The sequence below is a fragment of the Branchiostoma floridae genome, chromosome 16, assembly GCF_000003815.2.
Source record: "Branchiostoma floridae strain S238N-H82 chromosome 16, Bfl_VNyyK, whole genome shotgun sequence".
NCBI lineage: Eukaryota > Metazoa > Chordata > Leptocardii > Amphioxiformes > Branchiostomatidae > Branchiostoma > Branchiostoma floridae.
The window spans coordinates 11,518,275-11,537,538 of NC_049994.1; the positions used below are offsets into that span (position 1 = coordinate 11,518,275).

The window sequence follows — 19,264 nt, forward strand, 5'->3', positions numbered from 1 at the left end:
TTGTACTGGCTGAATTTGTGACCCCTGAACAGCATATATTTAGATTGACATGAACAAGCAAACAGGCAACTCAACAAAATACTGTCAAATCATATGCATTTTTGTACCTATATTATGAGCAGCACAAATTTCACTGGCCAATTTGCTACTATGCTACACTTTTGGTCGTTAAGGATTCTTCTTACATAGCGTAAAACATTTGGCTTATCATGTAATTCTCAAATTTTTGGAGATGCTTTTATGTTCTCACATTTTGCAGGGGCCGCTCAAAGTTTGAACTTACATCAGACCACTATTTCTATTTAGTATTTACCTTACAATTCTTCAAATATTTAACTGTAACATACAAATTTGAGACATTTTATAATTACAAACAGATACAATGAATGTACATTATTTTCTGTGCATGCATCTTGTAGCCATTTTCATTATCACTTGCTAGTATATTACTTGCATTCACTACACTGAGTTTTATATCGTCAACTTACATAATTAGACACAAAACTAAATGGCATGTCTATAAACTGTGTATTCAAACCCATTTTAGTGTTATCCATATGCGTCGTAAAAGCAAGGAGGTTAATATCTTATTTTAACTTCCTTGGAGAAAGTGATGTTAACAGCTGTCTTGACTATTGAACAGATGTCATTAGATGCAATTTGCATAATTTTGGCTAATGACATGGTCTGCCAGAAGACACAAAAGACTTTTTTAGCAGCAGTGAGGCACTGAAATTCCGATCTCAGAAAAATTGTAACAGTTCAGTATCGTATTACATAGAATATATAGACTGAAGTAAACATGGTAAGTATACAATACTTCCTTACCTTACGGTTACCCTTTTCACAAAAAAATATAATCCTCCCAATCTCTTCAAATTGTGTCTAATAAGTAGCAAATAACCAGTGATTTCATCTTTGACTCACGATCACATTACATATATTTAAACCCCGATCCTTCCGTTATGATTCACCTGGTCTGTTAAAGTGTGTTTTTGTTTGTTTTGGGGAGGCATGTTGCGTCATGACGCGTCAGGGGTCCAAAATTGCTGAAAAACTACACGTAGGATAAGTAATATGAATAAAATCATCATGACAACCTTCCAGACACAATTAATATAGTAAAAATTTACAAAAATCCTCTTAATCATTTTGGGATTTGTCACATTATTGTCAAATGTGGACATAGAAGAGAGAACGCAATCGTTTTGTTTTGTTTTGAATTTTATTTCGTAACAAAATTGTCGCCCAAAACAAGCGACAGATTTCTCTCAAAGCTATTTTCTGATACTGAAAAGCTATCAACAACCTTCAGGAGCTACATGCGTTGAAAATGACATCTATATTTCAAAAATTAAGACGGAATTTCAAAGGCAGCTAGTCCAGACTTCAACCTCTGTATTTGGCCACCATCTTGAAAAATTTTTGTAAGCTGAAAATTTCCGGATCAACTTACCTAAAAACCGCTTCTTCTCACGCTAAAATCGCACTTTTCTCCACTCCAATCGCCGCTAGGACTTCCCCACGTCTATATTGCATTAGAATTTGGAGTAGTCATTTGTCCTGGTGGGGATTTTTGGAAGGAAATTTGGAGTTTGTTCCCCTCGGCCGTTCTTGTGTTTACAGCTGATCTCCCCTTGCTATGACGGGAGAACGCAGCCAAAAATACGATGACGTAGTTCTCGCGAGATTTCACGAGATGTGACGCAACTTTTTTGTTTTCACAATATACATGGCATAACTCATGGCATACATTTGACTTCTGGCACTTTAAAAATGTTTGGTAAATGAACTATAATACATGTTATAAGAAAATTACAGGCGAAAATGGTTCCTTGAGTTGGCTTAATCCATCCCAAACCTTTCAATGTACATAACCAGGGTGGTGCCCATCTCCATTATGGCCCTTGGGCCACACAGTTGTGAAAAACACTACAGGCTCGCGCTCCCTTCTTTACATAATGCCCTTGCATAGAAAGACCCCACACCACATTTGTTTCCTTGTTGCCTACCTTCCTTGGGGATTAAGTATTTTTTTTAAACTGATGACACTGACAAAAATTATGATTGTAATTTAAGGCCTCTAAATTGTCAACAAAAGTTGAAAGGGTCAACAGTTTAATCCCAAAGACTTCATTTCATGGATGATATCTATGCATGCATTGATTTTATCTATTCTCAAAAACAACGAAAAATGTGGCCACATGTGGCCCAATAACATCTCTCGTTAATCAGAATTTTGTGCTCTAAATGCCAGAGGATCTGCTCTCCAGGTATAACAAATGTATAAAGGAGGCACATGGTCAGGGCAGAGTGCCCTTGTTTCCCTCTGAATGAACCCTCTCAAGAATAACAATAAAAAGATTAAATGGCAACAATCGTGTCATTTCTTAAAAACTATATGGCCCTTGTGCATTATTCTTTTGGTCTCCAGAGGATGTCATCAACACAACTAAATCTGTGTGGCCTTGACTGGTGCAAAACCCAGAATTCTCCCCATTACATAGCAGGAAAAAACTTAAGTATTGGTAGAGATGGGTTAATCAATTGACAAATTAATTGCTCTTAAAACTTTATTAAACTTTAGAAGGACTCGCAATTGGAGAAATGACACATTTACATGCTAACACCTCTTGCTTTCACATTGAATGTCATCATCCTTTATATAAGTATCATTGCCAGATCCAACATTAGGCCAAACAAATCTGCTTGTTTTCTGGAACTTTGCTTTTAGGCACCAACTAAAAACAATTTTTGACAAAAAATGAGGTCCTCATTAGATTACATGTACATAAACCCAAAAGTGATCTTTTACATCATAACACTTGAAAGACCCTCTAGCAACATTAAGTTTCAAGATCATGTATCTTGTGACATAAAAACAACATGTTATAAGTTTTATCATATTATTTAACTTCCTGGACATTTGACAATGAAACAAGGTGCCTAGAGAAAATTTAATAAAGCAGAAGTTTGCAAGAAAGAAAGGTACATTCTAATCTGAAAACAAATCTGTGCACCAACATATGAACCTAGTTCTCAAGCACTTTTCATGTTGTTCTATATATTCACTTTGCATCAAACCAACAACACCGTATCAACCTAATCACACACCATTGCCTCTTTTTGGGGGGGGGGGGGAACTGGAACTGGGGGGGGGGGGGAATTTGTATAGGCAAACATCATACCTTCTATGTATAAGTACATGTACTGGTTATACTGGCAATAAATAAATTGATAAATACATTTTTATAACATCTGGGCAACTGCTTGCATAAGTCTATAGCAGTTTCAAGCCTAAATGGAACAAAATCAGAAATTTTATTTCTTCATTGCTAAACATGATTATTAACCTTATCAGTTCCCTCATTGAAATCAAATCTACTTATTGTTGTATTGATATTATGCACATATCCAAAGTGCAATTTTAAACTATAAGGTCTAGAGAGGATGCTCCTATTCAGTTGACTTTCATATATTGAAGCAAATTTCACTGGAATATTGAGCTAACATATACATTGTACATATGTTGCATTGTAGACATTGTCTCACAAAACAATGTACATACTAGAGTGTCTAAGTTGTATGACCAGTGAAAAATTGCATGTAAATTAAACTGATCAACTTCAAAACCTTTTCCTCACATTTAGTGTAATGCAATGACATTTGAATGTACAACATGTGCAAAACCTCAATATCATAATCATTGGTTTGCAATGATGGCCAGAATTCAAGTAAGATTTTGTCCATTCTATGACCTATGATGTAAGCATCTGTACTGAAGTGCAAAGCATCTATACCATGAAAAGTAGTGTGTAACAAAGTCCAAATCAGTATGAAACTTAACATGAATTGGTGCTTCACTTAATGGTTTAGATTTGAGCTGGTTGAGCTGATCATTGAGTTCCAGTATCAGATCCCACCAATATGTTAAATATATAAGTAATAGGTAAAAATTCTAAATGTCAGATCTTGGCAGCATTTCTTGTCTGTATCTGTATTCTACATTGTACTACTACTTCTTGCATGGTTTGAGTCGCTAGCTTGAGGTAAGTCACTTTTGAAACTCACATATACATGATATACATTTGACTGAAAGCTAACTGGTTTTTAGATACATGTAGTCACTTTGCAAAGTATTTGGAGTAGTTCTAGACGTTTGCCCAGCTGTTAATGACTGTTATATTGATTGTTGCAAAAAATTAAGTAAACTCCTTATGATCCTATTACATTGTATGTAACAGACTATTGAATGCTTGGCAAAAGGGGATCACTTAGAAAAAAACATTGATGAAATGAAACTGGTAAGAGACCAATCCATTTCAAAACAAAGTACATTTGTACAATGTGTGTTTTTCTGAATCATGCAAGTACTTACTCAGACATACATGTATAGTATTTCATACTCTTCTTGTACAAAGTCTCAACACTTTAAATAGGGATAAACTAAATGTTTTATAACATATGATATTTCTCTGTGCTATGATAACAATCTATCCACTACTGCTCGTGCCTGGACTGAGATTCTGGTTTTCCTGAGCTTCAGACACATCCTGAGAGTCCAGGTCACTGTTGTCACTGTCCAGGTCAGAGGTCATGTCTTCTGACCCTTCTCCTATTCTTCTCCTGATGACCTCCAGTCTTTCTAGGAGTTGGGAGTACTGGAACATTCCTCTCTTCTCTCCAAAAGGATCCTGTAAGAAAAGAACAACCGATTATTTCTGAAAATAATCAGATTGCGAGGTCATAGGATATTATTATAGTGGAGCCACCTACACTGGCTACACTCAGCAGCGAGAAGCAGAACTCCGGTTAGAAACTCTGAGAAAGATGTCTGACACAGGCATCGAAATGTCAGCAGGTGAGATCAACTGGTTGTGTAAAGAAAACTCTAAAATCCTACAATGGATTATCCTACATTTTTTGCTGAGTCTTTATTTTGCAAAAAAAGAAGAACGGAGGCTTTCAATGTGTTCAAAATTTGTGGTCAAATCAAAGTTATTCTACAGAAGTAATGCATCTGTCGATGATTTGATAAATGCAAATTTTGAGGGCAGATTTCACCGAAAAAAAACATGAAAGAAAAGGAACGCAAAAATTTCAGGTTTTCCATTACCTGCATGTTGGAGCCATCCAGATGAAGTCTGTCCCTACAGGTGGATGTGTAGTAGTCGTAAAACTCTGGGAATGACTTCTCCATCACACCTCTGGAAAACATCATCAAAATTAAGCCTTCAAATTGTAACCTACATTTTATAGGGTCATTGATTCACCTCAAAGAATCTTTAATAGGAAAATGTTACTACTACCAACTGTCAGTCAGTCTATGCAGACTATGACACTACATATTAGAAGTACAATGACAACATAGACTATAATACAAAAGGTGTGCAAATTGAATACAAAATACATAAGCTTCATGATGCAACTTAAACAGGAAATTAAAAGCTGTGAATGGTTTCATCAGATTGGCAAGTCACTGAATACATGTCATGTAAAAGCACTTTGTTCACAGCCATCATTTGTCAAGTTACCATACAGCATTAGTCCTTGGATTCATATATGTGAATATTGTGATGAATTCTGTATAAACACAACGCTATGATTATTGAATTTGAGCCTGACCTGAGCTGATCGGGGAGATGACAGCATCGTCCCTCTGTCATCCCACACACGGCGACTCTGATGGTTTCATGTCTGATGCACTCGTTGTACCTCTGGGCATCACCCACATTTCTCTCCTGTAAGTATCAAACAAGTTAGAGTTCCAAGACCTCATACCTCTGTTAAAGATCTAGAGTTTTGTTCCAAGACAGAAGAATGGGTCATTGAGACAGTCCTTGTTTGTACTGACCTGTTCAAAGCCAGGTTCATTGTGGTAAGGTTTCTCGTTCATCAGAGACTGGATGGAGATGAGAACACTGGAAAGAGACTGGGCAGGGCTCCAGGCTGGGCCAGTCCATGTGCTGAAAATAACAAACAATTTTGGCATCCTGGATTAGATAGGCTGGTAAAACACTGGCATGCCAACCCGGGGTTTTTGGTTCTATATTCTGAATCTTTCTTTATCTTGTTGTTGAGATTTTTTGTTTGGTTTCTTTATACTGTCCTCACTTTTCCCTGAGTGATAGCCTATCACTTTGTAACATCAAACATCAGCAGCCATGAAAATTCAAACATCTTACAGACACTCAAGTCAGTCAGTATCTTATTACTATTAATTGCCTTTCTATCATTGGATGAATTGCTAATCATTATAAACAGTCAGGACTGGTCTACTGCAAACAACAACAGATTCAACAACGAGACACCTCACCCTAGAATACTGAGACAGACTTTCCCGTTCTTGTAGAGGTTGGGGTTGAAGCGTACTTGCTCCCCGTCTGTTGTCATCAGCTTGACCCTGGGGGGTCGGATGGGGTAGTCTGGCGGAAACCGAATGAGGAAATGGAAGAAACCACCCTCATAGGGGGTGTCAAAGGGGCCAGTGATCAGTGCATGGATCTGCAAGGCAAAAGTTGTAGCAATTAATTATAGTGATAAAGAATAATAAGTCGTCTGTATCTTCTAACTATCAAGCACCAATGAAAACTTGGGTCTGTAACACTAACAGAAAAGATAAATATGAAACTAGAAAGGCCGACATTTGCTTGGGAGCAAATACAGCATATTGCAATCCATCTTCATCCTGGAAAAAAAAATCCCAAAATTCAACAATTTGAAGTGATGTTTGCTCAAAGGGAAAATGAAGTACTGTGGGCACTTGTCCTACACACCTTCATGCCGAATTTAAGGTCATTTGGTTTACATACAAGGGCATAGGAGCGAAAAATATACATTTTTTAGTCAAAAATGGCTAAAAATCCCAAAATAACTCATTTCATAAGTTCTCTATGAAGAAAGCGTTGATGGGGTCCTGTTGTCATATGTCCAATTTTCCTTTGTACCAAATTTCAGGTCATTTGGTTTACATACAAGGGTATAGGAGCCAAAAATATACATTTTTTGTCAAAAATGGCCAAAACCCCCAAAATAACTCATTTTCGAAGTGATCTATGGAAAAAGTGTTGATGGAGCCCTGTGCTCATATATCCAATGCACCTATATACCAAATTTAAGGTCATTTAGCCTTCATACAAGGGCATAGGAGCCAAAAATAGACATTTTTAGTCAAAAATGGCCAAAAAACCCCAAATAAATAATTTTTGAAGTGGTCAATGAAGAATGTGTTGATAGGTTCCTGTGCTCATATGTCCAATGCACCTCTGTACCAAATTTCAGGTCATTTGGTTTACATACAAGGGTATAGGAGCCAAAAATATACATTTTTTGTCAAAAATGGCCAAAACCCCCAAAATAACTCATTTTTTAAGTGATCTATGAAAAAAGTGTTGATTGAGCCCTGTGCTCATATATCCAATGCACCTATATACCAAATTTCAGGTCATTTAGCCATCATACAAGGGCATAGGAGCCAAAAATAGACATTTTTAGTCAAAAATGGCCAAAAAACCCCAAATAAATAATTTTTGAAGTGGTCGATGAAGAAAGTGTTGATAGGTTCCTGTGCTCATATGTCCAATGCACCTCTGTACCAAATTTCAGGTCATAAGGGTTTACTACCAGGGCACAGGGGCCCAAAATATATATATTTTGTCTAAAAATGACCAAAAACCCTAAATATCAAAATTTCTAAGGCCTCTATCAAAAAAGTGAAAAAAACACCTGGGGGTATTTGCTATCCCTACCTCCATGCCAAATTTCAGCTCATTTGCCCCAAAAGTGAAAAAGTTGAATCGACTTGAAGATTTTGACAGGAGGAGAAGAAACGAAGGAAAAACAATATATTGCAATCCCATACTATGTATGGATTGCAATATAACTAGAAAGGCCGACATTTGCTTAGGAGCAAATACAGCATATTGCAATCCATCTTCATCCTTGAAAAAATCCCAAAATTCAACAATTTGAAATAATGTTTGCTCAAAGGGAAAATGAAGTACTGTGGGCACTTGTCCTACACACCTTCATGCCGAATTTTAGGTCATTTGGTTTCAATATAAGGGCATAGGAGCCAAAAATATACATGTACATTTTTTAGTTAAAAATCGCTTAAAATCCCAAAATAACCCAAATTATAAGTGCTCTATGAAGAAAGTGTTAATGGAGTCCTGTTGTCATATGTCCAATTTACCTTTGTACCAAATTTTAGGTCATTTGGTTTACATACAAAGGCCTAGAAGCCAAAAATATACATTTTTAGTCAAAGATGACTGAAAAACCCAAAATTACTAATTTTTGAAGTGATCTATGAAGAAAGTGTCAATGGGGTCCTGTGAGAATATGTTCAATGCACCTCTGTACCAAATTTCAGGTCATTTGGTTTCTATACAAGGGCATAGGAGCAAAAAATATACATTTTTAGTCAAAAATGGCCAAAAAGCCTAAAATAACTCATTTTTGGAGTAAACAATGAATAAAGCATTGATGGAGTTCTGTGGTCATATGTCAAACGCAACTATGTACCAAATTTCATGTCATTTGGTTTCAATACAAGGGCATAGGAGCCAAAAATAGACATTTTTAGTCAAAAATGGCCAAAAACCCTAAAATAACTCATTTTTTAAGCGATCTATGAAGAAAGTGTTGATGGTTTTCTGTGCTCATATGTTTAATGCACCTCTGTACCAAATTTCAGGTCATTAGCTTGTAATACCAGGGCACAGGGGCCCAAAATATACATATTTTATCTAAAAATGACCAAAAACCCTAAATATCATATTATTAAATTCTAAGGCCTCTATCAAGAAAATGAAAAAAACGCCTGGGGGTATTTGCTACTTCTACCACCCTGCCAAATTTCAGCTCATTTGGCCCAAAAATGAAAAAGTTGAATCCATTTGAAGATTTGACAGGAGGAGAACGAAAGGAAAAACTAGAAAGGCCGACATTTGCTTGGGAGCAAATACAGCATATTGCAATCCATCTTCATCCTGGAAAAAAAAATCCCAAAATTCAACAATTTGAAGTGATGTTTGCTCAAAGGGAAAATGAAGTACTGTGGGCACTTGTCCTACACACCTTCATGCCGAATTTAAGGTCATTTGGTTTACATACAAGGGCATAGGAGCGAAAAATATACATTTTTTAGTCAAAAATGGCTAAAAATCCCAAAATAACTCATTTCATAAGTTCTCTATGAAGAAAGCGTTGATGGGGTCCTGTTGTCATATGTCCAATTTTCCTTTGTACCAAATTTCAGGTCATTTGGTTTACATACAAGGGTATAGGAGCCAAAAATATACATTTTTTGTCAAAAATGGCCAAAACCCCCAAAATAACTCATTTTCGAAGTGATCTATGGAAAAAGTGTTGATGGAGCCCTGTGCTCATATATCCAATGCACCTATATACCAAATTTAAGGTCATTTAGCCTTCATACAAGGGCATAGGAGCCAAAAATAGACATTTTTAGTCAAAAATGGCCAAAAAACCCCAAATAAATAATTTTTGAAGTGGTCAATGAAGAATGTGTTGATAGGTTCCTGTGCTCATATGTCCAATGCACCTCTGTACCAAATTTCAGGTCATTTGGTTTACATACAAGGGTATAGGAGCCAAAAATATACATTTTTTGTCAAAAATGGCCAAAACCCCCAAAATAACTCATTTTTTAAGTGATCTATGAAAAAAGTGTTGATTGAGCCCTGTGCTCATATATCCAATGCACCTATATACCAAATTTCAGGTCATTTAGCCATCATACAAGGGCATAGGAGCCAAAAATAGACATTTTTAGTCAAAAATGGCCAAAAAACCCCAAATAAATAATTTTTGAAGTGGTCGATGAAGAAAGTGTTGATAGGTTCCTGTGCTCATATGTCCAATGCACCTCTGTACCAAATTTCAGGTCATAAGGGTTTACTACCAGGGCACAGGGGCCCAAAATATATATATTTTGTCTAAAAATGACCAAAAACCCTAAATATCAAAATTTCTAAGGCCTCTATCAAAAAAGTGAAAAAAACACCTGGGGGTATTTGCTATCCCTACCTCCATGCCAAATTTCAGCTCATTTGCCCCAAAAGTGAAAAAGTTGAATCGACTTGAAGATTTTGACAGGAGGAGAAGAAACGAAGGAAAAACAATATATTGCAATCCCATACTATGTATGGATTGCAATATAACAATATATTGCAATCCCATACTATGTATGGATTGCAATATAACAATATATTGCAATCCCATACTATGTATGGATTGCAATATAACAATATATTGCAATCCCATACTATGTATGGATTGCAATATAACTGTAAAGGAAGATTCAAACAACTTACTGAACATTGTCTTTTTGAGACCAATACATTGCAGCACAGTAAATGTGAACAAGTTAGTCTTTGAACTTTAAATATTAGTTCCTTGATTTGTTATATCAAACGAAAATTGTAATACAAGTCAATGCTAGCAGTGTGAAACTCCTAAGCTACATGTATATGTGTAATATACTTTCTTGACTCATGGGCAAACAAAAGTGCAAATTTAGTCATGATGCTATGATTTGGTAGTATTAGTGTCCCAAATAATAAATTCCATACAACCTCATACTGGGTATACTTTTTGGCCATGTTGCATGTCAAATTCTTGCTGTGTCATGGAATGGACAAATGCCCCAAATTAACTCATTGTCATATCCTGATAGAAAAGAAGTTACCAAATTTGATTACCTTTGTGACATCTTCTGAGTCAGGTACAACAAACATCCCTGGTGGAGGTTCCTTGTAGATACTCATGATGTCCCTGGAGGTGGAATATTAAAGGACATTATGAAGTCATTATGTAAGCTAACTCATAGCTTATCTAGTGTAGCAAAGCCTAGGTTTGACAAGTTGTTCAGTGTTATACTCGTGCAACCAGCTGATGTCGCACCGCATGCATGCAAAGCAAGTTTGTCTCTGATGTGCCTTACTGTTTTAATTTTTTTGTTACATATGATTTACTATCCATACTTTGTAAATTTCAGTTTCATTAATTTTCGATTTCACATGATTTGATATATGATTTGACCTCTGACCTCCACTCCATCTCTTGACATATTGATTTTGACCTTGGAACGTTTTCGACATGAGTATGGACACTGATTATGTTTTGACGCACCGGTTTTATGTTTTCTGTACTGTATGTTGTCCCTGGATGTTCAAAGTTTGACTGATTGTAACCACGTTTTTTTGTCCTGTATTTATTATTTTACATGTATGTTTGATGGGCCCCCTTGGAAATCAACTATGCACTGTTGTAGGGGCTACCCATCTGTTTTCAAGATGAAATAAATAAATAAAAAAGCTAGTGTGGTACATCGAACGGTCGTTACATCAGTTATCATGGTTTGCTTTGCATGAAATTTGGGGAAAGGTTAGATTCACATTACTTGTTCCCTCATTTGCATTTTAATAGCAAGACAGAAAGAGGAGGGCAGACCATTGAGCCTCTGGCTAGGATAGGAGGAAAGCAATAACTTGAATATGGTTGATAATATAGTCTTAATAATGGTAAGAAAAAAAGAGGTGATGACATTATGTGCAAGCTTACACAAAAGAGCAATGTCATAATGACCAAAATTCATGCCTATTGTCAATAAACGTAATACAGGCATAAATATTCAGTATGTTATCCTAGTCTGTCTAAGATGTTTTTCTATCTAAGGATATTGAAACCATGCATAACATAATAGTATTTGAGGACTGGTGCAGAGATTTAGCATAAATCATCCACCCAACATCTGCTTGGAAATGAGTTTTGACTCGCCTTTTTATTCTGAGGATACACTGTTGTGTGGGTCTCTCTTTCTCCCAGTCTTTGCTGAAGCACGGATCCCAGTGGTTACCGCTAGCTGGAGAAGAGAAGACTTCGGCGACCGAAGACGTCTCCGTTTCTGAAGACGACATCTCTCTGTGTGAAATATTTTGTCTTTTATTGTTATTTCACGAAACTCCGCAGTGCCACTTCCGTATCCTGACCTCCTGAAGAGGGTCACTGCGCATGACAACTAAAACCTATCATGTTTCATATCGGAATTTTGGTCATTCTTATGATTTTAAAAACATTATAAACGGTGTATTTCACGTATTTTGCAAGGAATATAATATAGTAGTATTTTTATTTTCTATTTGACCTCGTAACCTTTATTTTCCCGAAATTGGACGACAACAACACTGAAAATAGGGATAACTATGTTAGATTCAATTTTATTTGAAGGTATAAATACTATTTTTCCACATTTTATCAATTTGAGACATGAAATATTATATATCATCACTTAAATGAATATTTTTTTATACGTTTGTAGACTAAACATCAAATCACTCTTATCATTATTTCACATCAGTCTCCTTTTTAAGTGAATGGTATAAGCCAGCAGTATTTAGCCACTTTACAATTTCACACTTTGTCTACAACCACAGTACTAGCTATCTGGAAGAAAAGTCCCTTACAAGTATCTAGTATGATCTTGTATAAAATTCTGATACAAAACCATCACACAACTTTAAAAATTTGCTTCGGAATCATTTTTGCTATGGCGGATGTGTAATAAGGAGTCGATAAACCGGTGAAACAACGTTGGACCGACGTTTCGCGGGTGTGGAAACTACGTCATATGTTATTTTAATCAACCAATGAACAGTTTGAAAATTGATCATGTGATCCGAATCAACCAATCACCAATAAGCAAACGATGACCGTCGCCATCTTGCCTAGAAACGTCGCAGTGTCGTTTGAAAGAGAAAAGTGTGGGTCTTTCCTGTGCGGTTTATCTGTGATTTTCTGGACATTCTGGTAGGTTTTTGCTGGTTAATGCCCTGAAAGTAAATTCCATATTCTGTTCTGGACCTTTTGAATGCATGTTGGTTCATTCTGAATCCTAAAATTGTCCAAATTTGACCGAAAAATCTAGGATTGTTTGGCTTCTGTTTGGCACAAATTTTTCAGGGTCTTTGTCTGACTAACCGCCATCCCTAGACCCACTGAATTCCTTCTCTTGTTTTCTGTGTCTGTCCGTCACAATGGCTGATTTATTCGACGACCATTTTCTACCCTTGCTAGACAGCCTGGATTCCTTCGACTCTTTCGGCCTCGGGCTGGAGGGAGAGCAGCAGAACTTCGGCACGTCGCCGTCTCACGAGTCGGACCGTAGCATGGCAAGTCCCGCCAGTAGCACCGAGGACTACGCCAGTGACGCCGCTGACCAGCTCTTTGCCGAGCTACAGTCATCAGACTTTAACTTCGACAACTTGCATCTCACCAAGACGGAGCAGGACGAGGAAGAAACGATCCGCGGTCTCTTCGAAGGTGAGAAAACGAGAGTCGAAAACGACTTCAATCTCAACAACACAAGTCAAGACGACGAGGTTCACAGTCCCTTGGGAGGTGAGGAAAAGAGGGTAGAAAACGTGGGCATGTCTCAGAGCGGGGCACTGAAGAAAGTCGCGGGAAAGCCCATGATTCTCAAAGTGCAGTTGCCAGTGCTACCACCAGAGACCATCAGGCAGCTCACAAAACGGGCAACACCAGCGCCAACACCACAGGCTCCACCCAAGGCACAACAGGAATCAGAGGAAGTGCGAAAGAGAAACGCAGAGGCAGCTCGTCAAAACAGACTGAGGAAGAAGCACTACCTGCAAGACCTCGAAGGGAAAGTCGACAAGCTTGAGAAGGAGAACACATCCCTGAAGAAGGAGAACTCTAAGATGCAGACAGTCATCTCATCCATGGAGGAGGAGCTAGAGTACCTGAAAAGCGTGTTGGCCAATCAGAGCACGCTTTCCAACCTGTTGAAGAACATTGATACCATGGAAGGCGTGTCGCTGACCACCTCGTTTCCCTCCAACCGCAAGAGGAAAGCGGGAGAGAAAGACCACGACTATTCTAAGGGGAAGAAGAAGCGCCACACGGAGAACAGCGGCGGGGTTTGCCTCCACGTGAACAAGGACCAAGTTTCCCTGGAGTTCTGCAGCAAGTGCGCGCACATGGCCGTCGGGGGAGAGCGACAGTGACTGAACCCTGGGTTGTCATGGTAACAGTGTGGTACAAACAGTTAAAAACGGTAACTGTGTCGTTCCCAAAGGAATCTGCTGGATAGCTGTGGAATTGAGTGTCATCCTGGTCGCAGAAACAATTTTGAAGGCCGCATGTGAAAATAACAGTTTGAAACACATGGCAATTAACTGAACCTGAAGGCCTGGAGACTTGATACTGTAAACTGTCTAAGGTAGTGACTTATATTGGTAGCCAATCCAAAGTTAGCATCATGGATAGGCTGAAATAGCTGTTGATCAAGAAATCAGCTGGAAGACTATGTATAAGACAGAGGGACCATCTCAAAATGCATGGTTAGACACAATTTGTTAGATTGAGTACTTAAAGGTGCATTTCTGTTTTGTCTGGTTTTACGCTTTATGCTCTATTCCCTTGTAGCAATGGTGTTCCAGATGCGAGCAGTTGTTCCAGTATCCAGACTACAGCCACAGGCGCTACTTTGTCAATTTCAGCCCACAAGATAACTTGGTAAGGAGGTATTACCTTCTTTCACTCTTCACACATTTCCATAACCATTCATTCATATGCTTTGATTACAAGTTTGCATTGTGCTTTCAATTTGAATAAGACTACAGTTGAGCAAGAATACATTTACTCAGTTTGCGATGCCGTAAGGCGAGATGCATAATTTCTAAGGTTTTGCAAATGTGTGAACTGTGCTTACCTAGGACATGCTGAAAGCAGGAAATATGAAGAAACTGTGCATATATAAATGTAACCAGTAAGGTCAGACATTGTACATACCAGAAGTTACACTGCAATATCTGTAATTGCTTTTGATTCTTTTTTTGTTATCCAGAAATAGTGTATGTTCGGAAAAAAAGCTGTTGTACATAAGTTTACTGAGAAGCTTAGTTATCATTATTGTTCATTGCTGAAAACTGGTATTGCCGAAGATGGAAAAAAAATGTGAAAAAATTTTTTGTTCTCGTGTGAAAAATCTGACTTCCCACTTGAAAATGCCAGTTCTGAAAGAGAAGTGAACGGCTTGGTTGGATACCAGTTCTCAGCAACTTACCTTGTACATACCCAGAGATTTAAAAGTGTACCTCTTTTCTTTCCAAATGGTGCGTGAAGGCGCACACACACATTCTACTTGGAGAGACATGTGGAGGAGTAATGGACTTACAGATCCCAAATGGTTAAAATTAAGCGTAGGTATCGGTATCAAAGGTATCCATGTGAACTTCAACCTCCTTGTTCTTGTGGATTGTAGAGGTTTCTCTTGTATATTTCTTACCCAGTAGTTGTTTTTCAACTTAACAAATGATATTTTGTGAGCCAAGCCCTTGTATTCAAGGGTTTGACATTGAAAATACGAATATACTAATATTTTGTGATTCCAAAAAGAAAGAAAAAAAATATAGTTGTAAGAGTTTTGTTTGTAACACCTTGGTTGTTTCATCATTAAAAGAGGAATTATATGAGAAAGAAGAGATCAGAGCATTCCAGGATTGTTTTCCTCATTCATACCTTTTAGAGCTTGAGATTAACCTCTGTCTTGAGTATTTTCAGGTTTGGCAGGGCTGTATGCAGGGCTCGGGCTACTTGCACCTCCCCCGCCCGAGAGTCTACATCACTTGTGCCTCGACAAGTGTGGCAGGCTAAGTATTCATGGGTATGTTGCTGTCATACTAAGGTCAACTGGAATCAGTCTTGTCTCACCACCCTCAGCTCACAATTGTTGGTCTGACAAGTCTTCGTTATGTTAGCTACATGTTGGTGTATACTTCCACTAAAGTGGAAAAAAAGACCATTCAAAATAATTTTGGCCTTATTTGATGCATCCTTGCTTTCTGTACGTGTTGGTGTACGCTTATTTGAAACAGGAAAAAGACCATTCGAAACAAACTTTTCATAATTTGATGTGCATACTTGCTCATGAAGGAAGTTATAACACAGTTTAAACAAATTTTTGCAACTGTGAAGGCCACAAATTTTGAATAAAAAGTTTTTGTGGAGTACATTTTATTATGCTAATTTCCTCGTGCATAGGATAAGGATAACGTCTGACATGCCAAACTGGATTGAATTCAAAAAGTTGTAAACCTGAGCCACTGTCGTTGTTGGATGAAGGCTGGCAAATTTGCGTAAAGTTTTCAAGTTACTAATCAGCCAATGTCTTGTCTATAGATAGAGCGAAGGTCAGAGGTGATGATGTGGACCCAGTATTAAGATATAGTAGCCAGCCAATAACATCCTCGTTATGCAAGTGTCAGGCAGTGACTTGACCAACAGACCTATGGATTGTAATTTGAGATAATGTGGACCAAAAGTTAAGAAAGGATAGCCAGCATGTAATGCCCTTGTAAGAAAAGTGTCAGAACCTGGAATAGTACAAAATGGTAAGGCAGTACCTCATAGTCATGTAATACACAATAGTCTATCAGGTTAGCTAGGGCTGTAAATACTTTGCATCATATTATTGCATAATACCAAGCTTATATTTTTTCCTACAATCTTTTCTGTGAGGGTGCGTAAGATTCCAGGTGACGAATGATAGCAACAGACCAATGTAAGCTAGGGGATGCAGAGGTACGTTTAAGTTGCCAGTAACTTTTGGTGCAGAAGTGAGGGATTGGGAGTAATCCAGTAGTGGTGTATATAGTAGCAGAGGCAGAGTTATTCCAGCACTCATCCAGAGTTCATCATAGCCTTCACATGTGCATAGAGCTGCAAGTGTGCTCAGAAAACTTACATGTAAGGCCCCCAGAAACCACGAAGGCACACCTAACCAGTCTTTGCTCCGTTGCTTACGGACATGCCTTACGACTGCGTACCTAAACAAGTTTCAGGTACAGGCAAACAGGTTTAGGTACAGGTCTGGACCTGTACCTATAGAGTTTAGATCAAGTACATTTGAATATTTACAAACATGTAGCTAGCTTTTTAGTGATCAGGTGTCGTCTTTGAATCGTCATTTGAATCTCAGACCGTTATTTGTTTGGAAACTTTTTTTTTAATTTTTAACTGCAAGATTATCAGTTTCGTTGATGCGGGATCATTGACTGTTAACTGTAGTCTTTAAAAAATGGTTTCCACTTGTCCACTACTGCTTTCCTGTGTACAGGTAGACCAATGTTTAGGTTGGGCCAAGGACATGAACAGTTTTACAGGTACAGGTATTTAGGCACACAGCCCTAGAACATGTTTTAAAAACTTCATTTGGAAGACAACATCTTTCGCCACAGCACATGACAGGCTCCAGTAAGTCATTATTTTCAGCAACCTTTCGTGTAAGCATGAACAATGAAGGATTGTAATTTTAAGGTGAATTAGACATTTTAGATGCGTTAGTCAGGATTCTGAAACTGGAGCTTTGGAAAGATGCCCTGTTGCTGGCTACAGATTGATTAGAATTTCAATTTATACATGACCAAAGTAGAATTTTCAGCGGTTAATCTTGACCTTGATATATATAAGGAAGTATTGTATGACAGTTTGATGTAGGTCTACCTCTTGCATACTTAGAAATACCTGTGGTACTTCAGGACCAAGAAACAGTGCACCCCATATGGGGACAAAAATTACTAACAGTTTTGTGTGATATGTGCCCAGCATGTAACAAGACTGCATGCTTCCCATTTGAAATTGTGAAGCAGGTGTAACCCTGGAGATCTTCTACTTCAAAATTCAAAAGGCTCTTCAACTTCAGGTGTATAAACTAAAATCACTGTGCAGACCATTGATCATACAGCAACTGCCCAACAACTGATGCAGCATGTCCTATGATTTTATTTAGACAAGGTATGGCATCATTCTGCAAGTAATAGTGAATAGTAGCTGTCACTTAGAATTCAAGCGTCTGGCATGAGGAGCTGGAAAGGATTTCATTTATATATATATAATATGTGGTTCATCCACTACTGTTCCCATTAAATGTAATGTCAGGAAGTTTTTCAGTTATGTGTGGTTTATGACTGGAACACTACTTTCGGATTACTGGTGTTGAATAGGGTTGAGTTTGCATAGGAAAAGACAGGTGAACATCAAATACACCATGCTACTGAAGACGCCCATGAAGGTAAACACTGAAGGCCATCTTCTCAGGTAAACATACCAAGTGCTCCTTAGTACTTGTCCCTGGTGCTGAACACACTGCACAGGTAAACTCAATGGTCCCTGGTACTGAACAACACGGGTAAACATACATGCTAATGATTTTGTACACCATACTGAACACCATCTATATAGGTTGGCATCCGTCTTTCGGAAGACAATGGTAGGCAGACGGGTAACACACCTGGTACTGAACACCATCCATACACATGTAACACACCTTCCATTGTGCCGCACACCACCCCACACAGGTAAACACACGTCCCTGGTATTGAACATCATCCATACACATTTTTATAACACACCTTCCCTTGTGCTGCACATAACCCCCCCCCCCCCCTTACAGCTTAACACACAATCCCTGGTATTGAATACTAGTACCATCCACACAGGTAAGCACACCTAGCACTGAACACCATCCTCTTACAGGTAAGCACATATGTCCCTGGTTCGGAACACCATTCAAAGCTAGTGTGTTTCGCCGAAGGGCGGTTATACCGGCTACATAGATACAGATACAGAATTAACATAGGCACACCTGTCCTTGGTGCTGAATACTATCCACACAGATAAGCACACCTGTCCCTGATTCTGAACACCATCCACACAGATAGGCACACATGTCCCTGGTACTGAACACCATCCACACACAGATAAGCACACCTGTCCCTGCATGGTGCTATAACACCATCCAAACACAGATAGGCACAGCTGTCACCGCATGGAGCTGAACACCATCCACACACATTAGCACACCTGGTGCTGAACACCATTCACACACATGTCCCTGGCTCAGAGTACCATCTTGCCAAATGATCAGAAATGTCCCAGGTACAGAACATCATTCATCCATAGATACAAGTGTCCCGGGTGTTGAATACCATCTAGACACAGAACACCTGTCCCTGGTGCAGAACACCATCCAAAATACCACGAAGGCACAGATAGTACGCCTACCTCTTGTGCTGAATACCGGTAGACACACCTGGCACTGAACACTATCCACACACAGATAAGCACACCTGTCCTTGGTGCTGAAAACCATCCATACCCAAGTAAGCACACCTGTCCTTGGTGCTGAAAACCATCCATACACCAGTAAGCAGACCTG

The 19,264-nt window shown here is 38.4% G+C and overlaps 3 protein-coding genes across 4 annotated transcripts in view; 1 reads left to right on the plus strand and 2 right to left on the minus strand.

Annotated features, from left to right (window-relative positions):
• LOC118403141 (tax1-binding protein 1 homolog) overlaps positions 1-1,665 on the minus strand; it is a 36,899-nt gene extending 35,234 nt beyond the window's left edge. Inside the window, exon 1 of the mRNA XM_035801646.1 lies at positions 1,457-1,665. The gene's annotated coding sequence lies outside the window, so the exon portion shown is untranslated. The remainder of the gene's footprint in view (positions 1-1,456) is intronic.
• An 894-nt stretch (positions 1,666-2,559) lies between these two features.
• LOC118403289 (ubiquitin-conjugating enzyme E2 Z-like) lies at positions 2,560-12,167 on the minus strand. The gene is made up of 7 exons (XM_035801938.1): positions 11,806-12,167; positions 10,728-10,800; positions 6,317-6,504; positions 5,855-5,966; positions 5,626-5,741; positions 5,117-5,207; positions 2,560-4,694 (listed from the first exon to the last, which is right to left on the minus strand). Exons 1-7 carry the CDS (start codon positions 11,943-11,945, stop codon positions 4,494-4,496), a joined length of 921 nt encoding a protein of 306 aa, XP_035657831.1. The 5' UTR covers positions 11,946-12,167; the 3' UTR covers positions 2,560-4,493.
• Positions 12,168-12,689: 522 nt separating this feature from the next.
• On the plus strand, positions 12,690-15,538 carry LOC118403236 (probable basic-leucine zipper transcription factor D). Of its 2 annotated transcripts, none has more exons than XM_035801839.1 (3): positions 12,690-12,834; positions 13,102-14,562; positions 15,172-15,538. In XM_035801839.1, the coding sequence occupies exon 2, from the start codon at positions 13,194-13,196 to the stop codon at positions 14,049-14,051; it is 858 nt and encodes a 285-aa protein (XP_035657732.1). In that variant the 5' UTR covers positions 12,690-12,834; positions 13,102-13,193; the 3' UTR covers positions 14,052-14,562; positions 15,172-15,538. The 2 variants fall into 2 exon arrangements, with proteins under 2 accessions (XP_035657732.1, XP_035657731.1); XM_035801838.1 differs by having other exon boundaries at positions 12,695-12,834; positions 13,106-14,562.
• The last annotated feature ends 3,726 nt before the right edge of the window (positions 15,539-19,264 follow it).

Excerpts from the sequence above, each read along its gene's own strand:
- LOC118403289 (XM_035801938.1), bottom strand. The coding sequence starts at position 11,945 with ATGTCGTCTTCAGAAACGGAGACGTCTTCGGTCGCCGAAGTCTTCTCT. Across the intron at positions 5,967-6,316 it reads GTCTGTCTCAGTATTCTAGG|CACATGGACTGGCCCAGCCT; the intron begins GTGAGGTGTCTC and ends TGTTATTTTCAG. Across the intron at positions 4,695-5,116 it reads TGGATGGCTCCAACATGCAG|GATCCTTTTGGAGAGAAGAG; the intron begins GTAATGGAAAAC and ends CTTTTCTTACAG.
- LOC118403236 (XM_035801838.1), top strand. The coding sequence starts at position 12,734 with ATGACCGTCGCCATCTTGCCTAGAAACGTCGCAGTGTCGTTTGAAAGA. Across the intron at positions 12,835-13,105 it reads GTGATTTTCTGGACATTCTG|CCTGGATTCCTTCGACTCTT; the intron begins GTAGGTTTTTGC and ends CTTGCTAGACAG.